Source organism: Dermacentor variabilis, chromosome 8, assembly GCF_050947875.1.
Source record: "Dermacentor variabilis isolate Ectoservices chromosome 8, ASM5094787v1, whole genome shotgun sequence".
NCBI lineage: Eukaryota > Metazoa > Arthropoda > Arachnida > Ixodida > Ixodidae > Dermacentor > Dermacentor variabilis.
In genome coordinates, this window is record NC_134575.1 from 104,635,197 (window position 1) to 104,650,447 (window position 15,251).

General features: G+C 46.1%; 2 protein-coding genes across 6 annotated transcripts in view; one reads left to right on the forward strand and one right to left on the reverse strand.

Moving 5' to 3' along the window:
* Window positions 1-7,173, reverse strand: part of LOC142590509 (uncharacterized) — a 28,413-nt gene extending 21,240 nt beyond the window's left edge. Inside the window, exons 1-3 of the mRNA XM_075702690.1 lie at window positions 7,044-7,173; window positions 5,483-5,590; window positions 1,636-2,501 (exon numbers count right to left, since the gene is read on the reverse strand). The gene's annotated coding sequence lies outside the window, so the exon portion shown is untranslated. The remainder of the gene's footprint in view (window positions 1-1,635; window positions 2,502-5,482; window positions 5,591-7,043) is intronic.
* A 167-nt stretch (window positions 7,174-7,340) lies between these two features.
* Window positions 7,341-15,251, forward strand: part of LOC142590506 (uncharacterized) — a 126,749-nt gene continuing 118,838 nt past the window's right edge. For 4 of the 5 annotated variants that reach the window (XM_075702682.1, XM_075702681.1, XM_075702684.1 and 1 more), the window contains exons 1-2: window positions 7,341-7,651; window positions 8,127-8,240. In XM_075702682.1, the coding sequence (XP_075558797.1) occupies window positions 7,588-7,651; window positions 8,127-8,240 (178 nt within the window). In that variant the 5' untranslated portion in view covers window positions 7,341-7,587. The remainder of the gene's footprint in view (window positions 7,652-8,126; window positions 8,241-15,251) is intronic. The other variant, XM_075702683.1, reaches the window with a different exon arrangement.

Here is a 15,251-nt window from a genome sequence, read left to right on the forward strand (position 1 = left end):
ATAGTTGGTAAAGGTCTTCAGCCTGCGCAGAAGACAGGTCCGTTGCAACCATTTTCTGCATCTTGGGATCGGCGGCCGAGGCTGGCACGATGGGCCTGCTAAGCTCGCAAGAAGCATCGGTCGATAAAGTTGCCACGTGATGGTCGCCGAGACAATCAACGTTGGCAAGGCAAATACCTTGCGGTAGAATTTGCTTTGCCAATCCGAAGTTAAAGATAGGCATGAAAGTGCGGTTCGCAGTAATAGTAAGTATACTGTGAGGCACGGTAACGTCATACTGTAGTGGAATGTCGGGCAGAGGAGTGACGAGGTACTCGCCATCAGGGACTGGTGGGGAAGGCAAGAGTTCAATATAGGCTATTGATTTTGGCGGCAGGCGAATAAAGCCGGTGGGGCGTAGGTGGCACTGGGATGCGTCAGGAGGTTCTGCGAGAATCGGCAACTCAAGGCGAAGGGTACTGGCAGAGCAGTCAATAAGGGCAAAATGTGCGGAGAGAAAGTCGAGGCCAAGAATTAGGTCGTGGGGGCAATGAGCAATCACGGTGAAGAGGACAGGGGTGTGGCGGCCGGCAATGCTGACTCGTGCCGTACACATGCCGATAATAGGCACAGTACGGCCATTCGCAACGCGGACGACGCGTGCCGACGCTGGGGTGAGACGCTTTTTGAGTCGTCGTCGGAAGGCAGCAATCATAATGGAAAGATGTGCGCCTGTATCGATGAGTGCAGTGACAGGATAGCAGTCAACGTCAAGAATGTTACGTGTAGAAAGATACAGACGGAAGAGGCTATTTACAAGCTATTTACACTGCACTGGAGCCAGAGCGCCAGGCCGACATTTTTTCTCGCGCCAAGGGCACAGCCCCACTTTGTCGTCGTTGTCGCGGCGGCTCGTCTCTCAGGTATCTACCGATAATATCTTAATAATATGGCACTTGGCACATACCAGTAAACCTTTCTCTCGGCAGAATTGACAAAGTCCACGTTGACAATCTTGTAAACACTAGCATCTAGTGTGACAGAGGCTAGTTACGAATGTACAAGAGTTCGAGGATATAAAGTTCGGATCCATGAAAATCAGTGGCAAGACAAGTGGCAATGCAATTCGTGCGACCAAATTCTTGCACAAAGCTTCCTTTGATTGGACCAAGCTAGCACGCCGCCAGACAGCACCCAGCCTATTAAGGCAAAGGACCTCGACTTCTTTAAGACTGCGGAAAAAAAAACATTTTGAATATGTGAAATTGTGAGATGTCGACCATTTCACTGAACATTGCTCTCATGATGATTTGCCCATTCTTTCTTGTTTTCGGGCGATATGTATTTTTCAGCCATCCCAAGAGATAAGTGTAAATATTCTACTGTAAATATTTGCACTGCTGAAATGTATTGCAGCTTTGTGAGATTTTATTTTTGTACTTCTTTACAGTCGCCAAGCAATTTGAGATTGCCTCCGAAAATTCGGACGTTAAAAAAAATGAATTCATACACACAAAAAAATGTCACTTTATTTACCAAGGGTTTTTTTCTACATTTTTCTGCGGGGTGCTATGTTGTAATACGAATAGATCAGCATACACTTCGAAAAAGGTGACATTATCACTGTAAACAGCTGAAAGCACCATGTGGACTCACATTAGATCAGAGTTAGTTGGCAGCACAGTCACTGGCTTCTCACTGCCAAAGCCCGATTTATCTTACAGCACCTGACGAACTATTTTGTCGCTGGCAAGTTCAGCAAAGAAATAGATTTTGTTGTCAGCGTTGGTGAACTGCTTCAGCATTATTTCCGTACGCAAGTGCTCAGTGAGGTCAGAAGATGAAGGGGACTGATGGGGCTCGCTAGAGTTGCAATCATTGCACGACGACGACATTTCATGTTGAACCGTAAAACCCACGTGGCTCTGGATTGCGTTCTCGGTCAAGGCCTCCATGCATCTGAAAGTATCCCGACTGCAGAGATCAAGTCAACGTTGTAGCTCTCGCCACTGTCCACGCATAGCACCACGTGACTAAGCACACGTGACCAATGGAGCTGCTTGAGTGTGTGGATAATCCCTTGGTCCATCTTCCTCAAGTTCTAGGTGGGCACCTTAGCTGACATTCTTCTGTTGGGATCCAGCAGATTTGCCTTATAATGACGGCTCTCTTCCATGGTCAGCCTGCTATAATTTCCTCGCTTCGAAGCCTTTGTTGAGTTGGAGGCAGAGAATAAAGACAGTGCCGGCACCACTGTTAGCAGTTGGTGATGAAACCACTGAACATGATCGGTTGTTGAAGCGGCTAAGCCTAGGATCGGGGTATGCAGCTGAAACAAACCCCAATGTCCACAAGAGGCGATGCAAACAGTATCACCAACCATATGCGGCTAACGAGTGCCAACAGCAATGACAGTGCAAGGGTTCCCAGGAAAGTGCAGAAAGTGGTGCCTGCTATCAAGGCTGTACCGGAAATGGGAGGTCTGAAGTGACACGTGAGATGTGTGCAACGCTGGTTTCAGCCTGCAGGAAAACAAAATCATGGCAATGTTGTTTGCATGAGAAAAAGTGTGAAAAATCAAACGAGAAGAGTTTGACACATGCAAAATTTTGGTTGTTGTTATACAATGCCTCTATGGAGTGGCGGTACCATATGAGAGTCCAAATATACGGGCAGGCCCAGAAAATCGGGTGTCCGAAAAAATCAATCGGCGATTGTGTCATTATTATGCTGTGAAAAATAACATATTCGAATTCCACTTTGTGCCAGTAACCATGTTGTACAGCATTTTCCAAATGTTATGCTGCAACCAAATATGCCTGAATTACCAATTAGATGTTGGGGCCTTGGCCACGTGTAGCAAGATACCTTTGGCAAAATCTTCCTGTCTTTGCCATGTGTACTGTGAAACAAAATAATGGTTTCTTTTTGTACTTGTCAAAAATGAAAACAGTCTCATCGTTTTTGTTGTTACTGTGGCAAACATGCCAACTCTAGAAACTTTGTGCAAACGCATGTTTCATACCGCTTGGTGTGGAACAATTGCATGTCAGGGCTCGACTTTATGAATGCACTTGAAAGCAATGTGATAAAATGGGTGGAATGATACAGCAGGATTTTGGCAGTGTATTCCGTGCATAGAAAGTTAAACCGAGCAACTGTCCATTTTCACTATAAGCTTTGTTGAGCAATGGCTCGACCCTGTTGACAGTGAACTTGAAGACATCAAGAGGAATTTTTTTGTAAGCGCCATGTACAAGTTTTCCTGACGACAGCAGATTCAATTAACTGCAAAGGCAATTGAATTGCTCGGTGCTGTCTCATTTCTCAAAGGGAAAAGGCTTCACTTTTCGCACCAGCAAAGGTAGATGAGCTTGTAGCACGTTGTAACAAGCGTGCTGCGGAAGAAAAGCTATCCACTGGGACAAACTGGTGGTACAGGAGGGGTACCATCAGCCACTCCAGTGTGCAAGCACTCTGCAAAAAACCTGACGCTGCTATCGACAGGAAAGGACCAAAACAAACATATGGCCAGCATTCACCTCGAGACGCCTCCAGGTCAACTGAAGTGATTGCCGCCATGCACCTCAGGTGCCCAGTGCATGTCGCTCATTGCCCGATGACAGCGCTGCGCATGTCTAGTCCTGCTTAGTCATCACTGATGATGTGCTGTGGGATGTCGCAACTCAAAGCTGTCCCAGGACCAGAATCCTGAGAGTTCCCGCGAGGTTTTCGCCTCCCTCAATGAATGAGCATATTGATAAAACGAAGTATGTTTTGTAGTTAACTGCATTGAGGAATTTCGTTTGAATATTATTCCCCTCAAACCTAGGGATCAACTGACATTCTGCATTGATCGATATTCACGTTCTTACACCACTACAACGATCTAGACATAACTAAGAGACTCACTGGGTGCAACATTATTATAGAGCAACATAAGGGCTACAACAACACTCAGACGAGAAGGCTCTGGATTGAGCTATACTTTCTAAGGTGCTTGAATGTGCTCAGTAGAGCAGTATTTTTGCATTTTTTCCCCAATCAGTAGAAGAAAGCATGCTTTCTCGTGCAACGATCTCGTGCTTAGCAGCCCAACACCTTAGCCACTAAGCAACCACGGCGGTCCCAAACCATTCCAGGGACCCTTCGAAGTACAACAGGGTGTAGAAATTAATCCATAGTGTGCCACTACGGCGTGCCGCAATATCTGATTGTAGTTTTGACACATACAACCCAAAAATTTAATTCATGTTTGATACATCTGCCACGATGTGATATGCCATGTGAGGCAATGACAATGCTTAACCTTCTTGCAGGTTATAAACAATGGTGTACACCTCGTCAAGAGAAGAATTGCTGTAATAACGGAGGTGAGGCAAAACTTTGTCAAAGATGCGCAATGTTAGCAAGCAAGAGTGCAGGCCCCAAGCTCTTGTTGGTAAGATTGGTGGCGCCTTTTTCAGCAAATAAGAGTGTGAACTTCAGCGAAGAAAAAATGTGCAGAGACCATACACAATGATGTCAATGTAAGCGAATAGGCCAAACAAATGAGAACGTGAAAGAACGAAAGAACAATCCCAGTGAACGAAAGTGTTGCTTGCCAAGTCTGACCCCCGACCATTACATACCTCTAACAAACAACGAAAATGGTCGAAAGGGCCAAAGAAATTCACTTCAAAATATTTCACAGCAGCCACATGTCCATGCCAGAATGAAATGCAGAGTACACCACACTGTTACACATAAAGCCCAGAGCAAGTAGCAAAGTTGCAATAATATATGACCATAAGAACAATACGGCAACAGTTTCCGATCACAACTCAGACAAACACCGAGACGTTTAGGCATACCTGCAGGCCTGCAGAAATATTTCTGATGTTGAACAAATTTATCCGATTGTTTCGGCCTACTGGCATTTCCTGCATTTGAGACCTAATATATACTAAGAGTTTTACAACCGTTCACAGGCATCGCTTGTGGCACAGCAAATGCATTTTAGACATCGACACAGTCTTATGAGTATGAGTCAGACATTGAGGATGCAACTGGCAAGTGATAGCGCACCTGACACAAGGTACGTTGGAAAGCAACAGTAGTCCCACAAGGACTCACAGCTGAGTCCTCAGCTGCTCACAGCTGAGGACGATCAGTCATAGTTTGCAACACGATTATTTCTCAAGATTTATTCTCTTGAGAAAGCTGGAAACAAATTTTCTGGATTCTTCTACTGTGTCTCTTGTGATGGCATCAGGCATCAAGTGCAGTACAATACTATAAGTGTTTTGGTGTAGGCAATTTGATATGCGCATTTAATGCATTGTGGGAACTTCTAACAGATAACTGGCCACCCTTACTGGCCTAAATCTGAATATGCTTTGCCACTGGTATAGCACAAGATGCAGTGATAGGGTGTCATGCATTACTCGATTTAATCTTCCTTTACTGGATCAGCTCAAACTTTAGAAGCAACAGCATGCCTTGGGCAAATGAATGTACATACCAGATCCTGGATTAAGCCAACCAGCAACAATCAGCACTTGCGGCTAAATGTTGTCAACGATGCAGAAGAAGGCTAGATCTTGATGGGCACAACTAAAATCAGCAAAAGCTGTAAAGACAGCAGTAGCACAGTAAAATAAATAAGACTGATGACGATACACACATCGAGGTATATGGGCCTAGAGCACTCCAGTATGTAATTTCCACAAAGTGAAACATATGTTCCTCGCTCAACCAAAAAAAAAAAAAAAAGAGAGAAACGTTCTTTTCGGTGTAAACATCACGAGTGTGTAGAGTTCGTCTGGGTAGTTCGTAACTGATACCTTAACCCTTTGAGGGTCGAATTATTTTGAAGAAAACCTTCCCAGGTGGTCAAATTACATTATTGCGGATTTTGAATGTACAAAATGTATAACGTCGGGAAAAAATACTAAAAAATAATTAGGAACAGTATTTTGGTGTCGGCATCACTCAGAACTGCAAAACGTTCAATAGTATTTCCGAGCGTAGTACTCCTTCAAACACGGGTCTACGCGCAGCGCCTTATCGCAGTCTGCACACCTAAAATGCGTGTCTGTTCTCTTGGAGCGAGGAGTTGTGTTGGCGCGCACATGACATCTCTGCGTGCGGCTGCCTTGGGCAGAGGTCTGATGCACCCTCTCGCGTAAGCGCGTTGCCGCAGAGAGCGAGAATACCTCGTGAGCGGTGGTGATAAACAAACTAAGACGTTGGTGATAAACAAGCTAAGAGCAGTGCCAATTAAGATAGAAATCAACTTCCGCCGCCCCTGCGAGAGCGTGCCGACAAAGAGAAAAACCACGTTTCGTGCGCCTCCGTTGCGATCACGCGGCGGAACCGAAACCGCGAAAGCGCGTCGCCACTGAGAGCGAGAATACCTCGCGAACGGCACTGATAAACAAGCTAAGAGCAGCGCCAATCAAGATAGAAATTAACTCACTTACCTGCAAGAGAGTGCCGACAAAGAAAATGACGTTTCGCGCGCCTCCGTTGCGATCACGCGCCGAAACCGAAACCGCCAAAGGGGCGTTGCCGCAGTCTGAGCGACGCGCTGAAGCTAGCCAGACCTGTTTATCTACCCAAGTAGGTAGCGCAAATTTCAAACGCTTCTTGTAAGTGCTAAAGGGGGGCAGCACCTCTTGGTGAGCACGCATCGTCATTATGGCGCGAAATTTCAAACGGAGGGTCGGAATCGTACCCGTACGGCGAAGACCTTGCGGGACAGAAAACCGCCGCCGTACATGTACGCATAAAACCTTCAAAGGGTTAAAAACAGCACAGACACACTATCCACCGTACTAGTGTTATTACAATGTCGATAACGGATGCTAAGTTACACACATGACACATTGTTACAAGGCGGGATACGAGAAAGCTTGGCACTAAAGCACTGGATGGGGAGAGGCCGCCAGACCAAAAGCAAAGTCCTCCTCTTCCACCGCTCATTTACTTTTCCATGTGTATAAACGTGCCGTTACAACATACACAAAGAAAGCAGCGGACGTAGGTATAATGAGCTGATTCGTACGCTCATCCATGTTTACCTTTGAAGGTGCTCCCAAGCGACAGCACTATTATAGGGACGTGCGTTTGTTTACGTGCTCGTTCACCATGCAAACATAGCACGACACAACTCAACAGCAGGGCTAGTTTCGGTATCGAATCAATCCAGAGAAAAAAAAAAGAAAGCAGCGACAAGGTGAGAAACTCTATGGCGACAAGCGATTGTTGGCAATTCTATAAGAGCCTAGTGCAGAAAACACGCGCACACCAATGTGCGCTCGAAAAAGCGCGCGCAAGCACGTAGCGAGCCGAACCAATTCAATCCAGAAGCCAGAGCATGGAGAGGGGGCTCTGATAAGTGACACCAATGGTGACACTACAAACACTACAGTCATGTTACACTGGCCATGCAGTGGCCCTAAGCTCAACATTACGTTACATGCACTTATGTAATTGTGCTGACCCCTCCAGCTGTAGCCTCAGCACTTTCCATTTGTTGCTCTCAGATACAGCACATTTCCTTGACTTGCAGCTTGTTAGCAGCTCTTATGTGTGAGCGGTGGAGTTGTGTCATGCTATGTGTGCATGGTGAGCGAGCAGGTAAACAAACGGGCGTCCCTGGTGCTGTCGCTTGGGGGCACCTTCAAAGGTAAACATGGATTCGCGCACGAATCGGCTCATTATACCTACGTCCGCTGCTTTCTTTGTTCATGTTGTAGCGGCACGTTTATACACACGAAGAAGAAAAGGAGCGGGGGAAGAGGCGGCCTCGCTTCATCCCGTGCTTTAGTGCTGAGCTTTCTAAATAGACTCCTCCCGCCTTGTAACAATACGTCATGTACGTAACTTTGCATCCGTGAGCTATATTGTAATAACACTAATACAGTAGATTACACATGTGGTGTGCCTGCCTTAATTTTTGTCTGTGCTGTCTTTAGGATATCATTTACGAACTACCTAGACGAACTGTACACACTCGTGATGTTTACACCTAAAAACTTTTTCCCGGTGGCATAAGGAGCATACTTTGTGGAAGTTACGTACTAAAGTGCTTTAGGCCCGTATACCAGGATGTGTGTACCGTCATTTGTCTAATTCGTTTTATTGTGCTGCTGTCTTTACAGCTTCTGCTAATGCTGATATTAGTTATGCCCATCAAGATCTAGCCTATCTCTGCATCGTTGACAACAATTCGCCGCAAGTGCTGATTCCTGCTGGTTGGCTTAGTCCAGGATCTGGTATGTCTATTCATTAGCCTAAGGCATATGCTGTTGCTTCTAATACTTGAGCGGCTCCAGTAAAGGAAGATTGAATTAAAGGTTGCTTGAGTGATGCATGACACCCTATCACTGTTGTGCTATGCAGGTCGCAAGGCATCTTCAGATTTAGACCAGTAAGGCTGGCCAGTTATCTGTAGGACGTTCCTACAACGCATTAAATGCACATATAACATTGTCTAGGCCAAAACACTTATAGTTTTGTATCGCACTTGATGCCTAATGCCATCACAAAAGACAAAGTGGAATAATCCAGAAAATTTGTTTCCAGCTTTCCCAAGAGAACAAATCTTGAGAAATAATCGTGTTGCGAACTGTGACTGATCGTCCTCAGCTGTGAGCAATTTCCCTGTGGGACTACTGTTGCTTTCCAACGTATCTTGTGTCAGATGCACAACCCCTCGCCAGTTGCATCTTCAATGTCTGGCTCATTGTCGTAAGACTGAGTCTATGTCTACAATGCATTTGCTGCGCCACGAGCGATGCCTGTGAACAGTGGCAAAACTCTTAAGTATAGATTAGGTCTCAAACACAGGAAATGCTAGTAGGCCGAAACAATCACATACATTTTTTTTCAGCGTCAGAAATATTTCTGCAGGCCTGCAGGTATGCCTGAATGTCTCGGTGTTTGTCTGAGTTGTGGTCGGAAACTGTTGCCGCATTGTTCTTATGGTCATATGTTATTGCAACTTTGCTACTTGCTCTGGGCTTTATGTGTAACAGTGTGGTGTACTCTGCATTTCATTCTGGCATGGACATGTGGCTGCTATGAAATATATTGAAGTGAATTTCTTTGGCCCTTTCGACCATTTTCGTTGTTAGTTGGAGGTATGTAATGGTCGGGGGTCGGACTTGGCAAGCAAAACATTTGTTCGCTCTTTTACGTTTTCATTCGATTGTTACTTTCTTCGTTCACCTGCTTGTTTATTAGGGCTATTCGCTTACATTGACAATCATCGTGTATGGTCTCTGCACATTTTTTCTTCACTCAGGCACCAGCAATCTTACCAACAAGAGCATAGGGCCTGCACTCTTGCTTGCTAATGTTGCGCATCTTTGATAAAGTTTTGTCTCACCTCCGTTATTACAGCAAGTCATTTCTTGAGGAGTTGTCTGCCATTGTTCATAACGTACAACAGGGTTGAGCATTGCCATTACCTCGCATGGCATATCACATCATGGCAGATGTGTCAAACATAAGTTAAGTTGTTGTGTTGTATGTGTTAAAACTACAATCAGATTATGAGGCACGCCTTAGTGAGCCTACCAGTGTTGAGCTATGGAAACACCGACGCCGACCACTGCAAAAAGCTGCTGCTGCTAATTGCCAGGAAGTTTATCAGGTGGCTTTTTAAAAATTTTGCTCAAGTAGTGACCGACAGAAATGCTGCCGCCAAGCTACTTATAAGGAAACCACTGTCTCGAAAAGTTCTTAAGTTATAGTCGAACTTTCTGCAAGCAAATCACTGTCGCAATCTTGCTGTGCATCCCTGAAGCACAATTTGTAAGTGACGGAAGCAAAGCCGGCTGACCGCTGAAATATTTCACTACCTTTGCCTCCTCCTTTCCCTGCATCCTCCATAGTTGTATCACTGTATCAAGCAAAGTCCCTTGACCATGTTCTGCAGCAAAGGTGACGTGGATGAGTTGATGAACACTGCCGAGCCGGATGTCTGTGAGATGCAGTCATCAGACAGTGGTGTGGAGACTTTTGACGAATCCTGTGGTCATCACTGTCGAAGAGTAATGAGCTGGGAGGATTGAGGAGATTGCTCCTTGAGCATCGTGTCATTGTTTCTGTTGTGCTCGGCTTCATTGTGGCTAAAGACGGGAATGTCGTCCGTGAGGTTGACGACTCCTGTTAGTCTGCTCAGGATTTCGGGCATTTGCTTTTTGAAGTATTTCGGTGCTGACATTATGCCGGTCGAATGGGAGTCTTGTGAAGTGCAAGCGCCCAGTTGGCATTATGAATGTCATCAGCTCTTGGCATGTCGGGAAGAGAGGGATTTGGTGGAAGCCGAAATATGCATCTACTCTTGAAACAACTTGCCTCACCTAGCTGCTAGCTCACCCTTTTCCGTCCCTACGCATCCACCCAGTGAAACTTTCAGTGTTTTCCGTTTAGATAATAAAGTTTCTTCATTCTTGAATCAAATATGCTTTGTTTACTTCTTTTTCGTCTTTTTCACATTAATTCATAGTGTCGCCTTGGTGCAAAATAACATTGTGCCGAAACGCATTCGACGCGTCGAAGCTGCCTGCTTTGTTCATGTCCCACTCATGTTCCTTCAAACAGAAAGGTTTTTAATGTATATGGTTAAAGAAATATACTCACTAAGGCATGCCTTCACACTCTTCTTGGGAACGGTGAACTGAGGAGCCTGCCCGCCCTGAGCTACGACCACTGTGGTTGTGGCAGCCATTACTTCATACCACCTCAGCAATGCTGAAGCTGATCAACAAAAAGGACAAGCAGGAATTTGGGGCATACCTCACTTCACTGTGCATGTTTTTTTAAACCAACTAATCCTAACAAAATTTTCACTCTTTGAAAATTCGCCAAGTGAATCTATTGCTAAAAACTTCAAAACTGACTACATGACGTTGTCAAAAGACAGCCAAATGCGTATAAAAAAGCTAGGAACAAATTACATCAATGGAAACCATAAACCTGCTGTCATGTCGTAATAACACACAAAAATGAAAGTAAGCATGGCGTTTCATTCACATTAGAATAAAGCCGAACCCAGTTATAACAATATTCAAGTGCCAGGAAAATTCTGTTGTTTACCCAATAGTTGTTATAGGGTTGAATGTAAAAATCAATATGGGGGGATATCAGAGCTGTTGTGAAAAAACTATAATGGGGAGTAGGCCGGCGCCCCTCCCCACCACGTTCCTCCATGTGACTGCTGAGTGTGTTCCCTCATTTAACTGTTTCCTTGGTGCTTAGATCGCGTGCAATAAGCCGTGGCTGTTGGTGGTAAAGAGTCCCTCACCAGACCCCATAGCAAATTTTGGTTATATGCTGAAAGTTGTTACATATCCTCTAGGGAGCGTTCTGCCGCAAAAATTTTTCGAATCGGCTCATTAATAGCTGAGAAAAAAAATATTTCAGTGCCGCGAACTCATTAATTCAGAAGGCGAGCTCCACTGCATAGCGAGGCACTCTTTCCACTCACTCCATTTAGCCTCTGCAAGCGAAATTTCTTCCCTGCATTCTCCCATACCGGACCTCAAGGATCATGTGACGCATACGTCACGGGCGCTGCCTTAATTTTTTTTTCTACCTTTATTTTTTTTCGCCGCTATGTATTTCCGCTGACAGTGTTGTGCGTGAGCTGTCGTGGTGTCTCATTTTGTGCAGCACACGATTTTGCATGCTGTGCACAAGGGCACATGACTTGCGGTATAATTCAGTGCTACACGAATACTGAGTCTGAACAAGCGGATCGCAGCGCGTCATCACGCACTGGAACATGGTAAAAAATGGCATAGTTTCAGTACCTGTGCACGTGACGGCATGACCGTAGGAACAAGCAGATGAAGTGGAAGTACATCTCTCTTGCTTCGGTGCGAAGTAAAACAAAAAAAAACATGCAGATATTCCATCTTTGTGTTCTATTATTTCTCTAAACTTCAGCTCGTCAATTCAAGCAACAGATCATACAATTAACAGATGTTGCCTTGAATAATTCTCGAAGTCAGGTGTCACCACGAGCGATGTCACCCTGCAGACATGACTACGTAGGTGCTGGGACACGACTCCGTCACTGTCCGGCGTGGAGCGTGGTCACCGCGAGAGAAAGGGAAAACAGCATTCGGATTGAAATTTCAGAACTTTCCACGGCGCATAGCGACGTTATTCTTTGCAAACCTGTTCGCTAGCGCGCATTATATGCCCTGCGCTTGTCAGCTCAAGATGACCAGACCTGGTGAGGGGCCCTTTAAAGAATGGCACTGCTATAACAATTGCAAAGATGGGTCATGGGTGGCAAGCGATACGCAAGCTCTGCCAAGGCATCGCTTTGGTAGCCCTAAAAAAGGCTTTTTAAATAATGCAAGAAGGTTCTCGCAACAGCCTATCAGCTTGAGAAATCCAGAAGAAATCCTGAGGCAAGATGGCCACAAACATCTCGCCACATACCGTATTTACACGATTGTAAGTCAATTCGAATGTAAGCCCCCCCCCCCCCCTCATATAGTGTGACAGGGGAAAAAAAAAGCATACCCGAGGGCGCATTCGATAACGCAAATTTATTAGTAGCTGACATGGTTACTGGACTACTCGTCTTAACTAGTGCTGCCATCATCAGCTCTGCTACGGTCCCGCAACGCTTTGTCGTCCAGCGAAATTCCACATTTGGCAAACGACCGCATCACGAAATCTTGTGGAACAGCAGCCCACGCCGAATGCACCCAACCACACGCAGCCGTCAGGAAAGCTCTTTTGACAGGTCCAGTTGGCGTAAGTTCGCGGTCTTCTGCCGCCAGCCACTCGTACTCACGGCGGAGCAGGTCATTAAAAGGCGACGATCCGAGCTTGTCTCATGACCATCTTGCACTTCACTGGCAGGGACCGATCTCGCACTTCAGCGACGTACGCCGCAAGCTTGGCCTACAGCTCCAGAAAGCATCCAGGCTTCGGCATGTGGGAAATTCCTCACTTGCCGTCACAAGTGAAAGTTTCATTTCGGTGCAGTCGTCACTCTCGCACCACCTGTTCAGAAACACCGAACTTGCAGCCCGCTGCGCAGTGATTTGTTTCTTCGGTGTAAAGGATGGCAGCCCTCTTGAACGCTGCTGTGAACGAGTGCCGAATGATTATTGGGCCTGGAGCACTCATGATGACCGAGGAAGCATGGAAGTAGCACCACAGGTTGCACATGAGCGGCGCTTCCATCAACTATCGACACCCCCCCCCCCCCCATGAGTGTTGTGTGCACTGTAAAACTCAAACATATTGAAAAACCTTTCCGAAAAGCGAACAAACACGCGGCATAGCGAAAAGCTACGGGTAGGGCCATAGAGCAAGCATAAAATTGTAACTACGTTGTAGCTCCCGTTGGTCTCGCTTTTTTTGGCGGTGCCATGTTGTGGTTTCGATTGTAAGTCGACCCCCCTTCTTCAGATTTTCAAATTTAGAAAAATGGGTCGACTTACAATTGTGCAAATACGGTACTTCTCACTGGCTTGCACAAAGAAACCCTATGTCAGTCAGCCTTGCAGGCTTTACATGACGCTTACTGAAATCCTTCTCCAGGCTTCCCCAGGTGCTCCACATAGTGCAGCGAAGGTTCCTCTCGAAAACGAAGCACCGGAGGGACTGAATCATCTGCCAGGTGTCCTGTGAGGACAACACTGAGGCAGCCTGCCCTACTGCGTCATTGCACCCGTCATTGCCGTTACTGTCTGATGTGAGCATGTTCGCGACAACTGCCTCATCGGTTAGAAGCACCCAGTTTCGAAATCTATAGATGTGCGTTTATTTTTCACCAGCAACGTCGTGCATTGCTGATGATCAGTGGGCGGATCAGCCATCTTCCGTTTTGGTGATGAGTCAAACGAGGCTGAGAAACCACGTGGCCAGGAACGATTTAGACAGAACCAAGAAAGACGAACGTGAAAAATTAAGCTGTTTACAGACACTGCGCTGACAGAGGAGCCAGTGAGCAATTCGGGAGTAGCGCAGTTGGTGCGGTCAATTCATGTTTGAGAGGTTGGCATGGCGTAGAGCTATGAGCGCAGCCCATTCGTGTTCGGAGGCGTGAAAGTGCGACGGGTTAGCGATGCTCAGAGAAGGCTGGAAAATGAGCGCGTGGTGGCTGTTGGGGTAGTGGGCCATTATTCAGCGGCTCAAATTTCTCACTTTCCTTCTTTCTTTTCAAGGATTTCACATTTCACTACCATTTCGCACAGACACCCAGCAGCCAGGCTTCATCATTATAGCCGATAATGGGGCATAGGGGCATTGTAGTAAGCAGGTTATTTCACCATGGAAAGCATATTAAAGTTGACGGTGCAGCAGCTTCTGATTGTTATAACCGATATATTGTTAAAACCGGTATCGTTATAAGTGGGTTTGACTGTACTACTGGTTGCTTCAAAGGAAAATTTTGGAATGAAGCAGGCGCCCACTTTACGTTGCGCCTTCAGTGCATGTCATGAGCATGTCATGAGCATGCAAGCAACTGCCTGTGCAATGTGTAGCCAGATGCACCGTTGTGCCGACACAACGTTGTCAACAGCATCACTCTGGCTCGAGCAGTACAGTCGCGAGCGCCACCACGCGGCACCCGGTCGCAATGCATGGCAGCGTATTCCTAATTGAAGCAAGCAATGTCCCAGGCAAAGTTTTTAGAGGAGGTATTGGTCAGTGCTATTGGACATGAACAGTGAGGCAGACCCAAGCCAATCGCACACTGGAACACGCTTGAAAATGACAGTTTCATTGTCTGTGTGTGTGACTGAACGATGCGGGAATAAGCCGACGAACCGGAAGTACACAAGATCACTGAGAGAGGCTAGTCAGGGTGATTGAACAGTGGCACGTACTGAGGGCCTCATACCCAGTGACCCAACTTGGCATCAAGGACGTTTGTTGAAGAGCAGCACATGCCCACTGTTACATGCACAGTGACCCAAGTTGGCATGAAAGAGAGTAGGTGCATACACATACAGACAGACTGAGACCTACCGCTATCTGGGTGAAGTTCTTGAATAATGCCATTGCATTAAAAATGAACTTTGGGCCAGCAATGTAATGTGTAGGGAACGTAAACAACAGCCTGTAAGGGTTACTGAATGTATGTACTAGTGGAACTGACATACAATCGTAGACACCAGACAGGTAATGTGAGGAAATAGAAAATTTGCAAGCACAGGATGGTATCAGCTGGCACAAGGGATGAGGTGATTGGAGATCCTACAGTAGACATTAAATAGGCTGATTGCAATAACCTTAGGATGTTG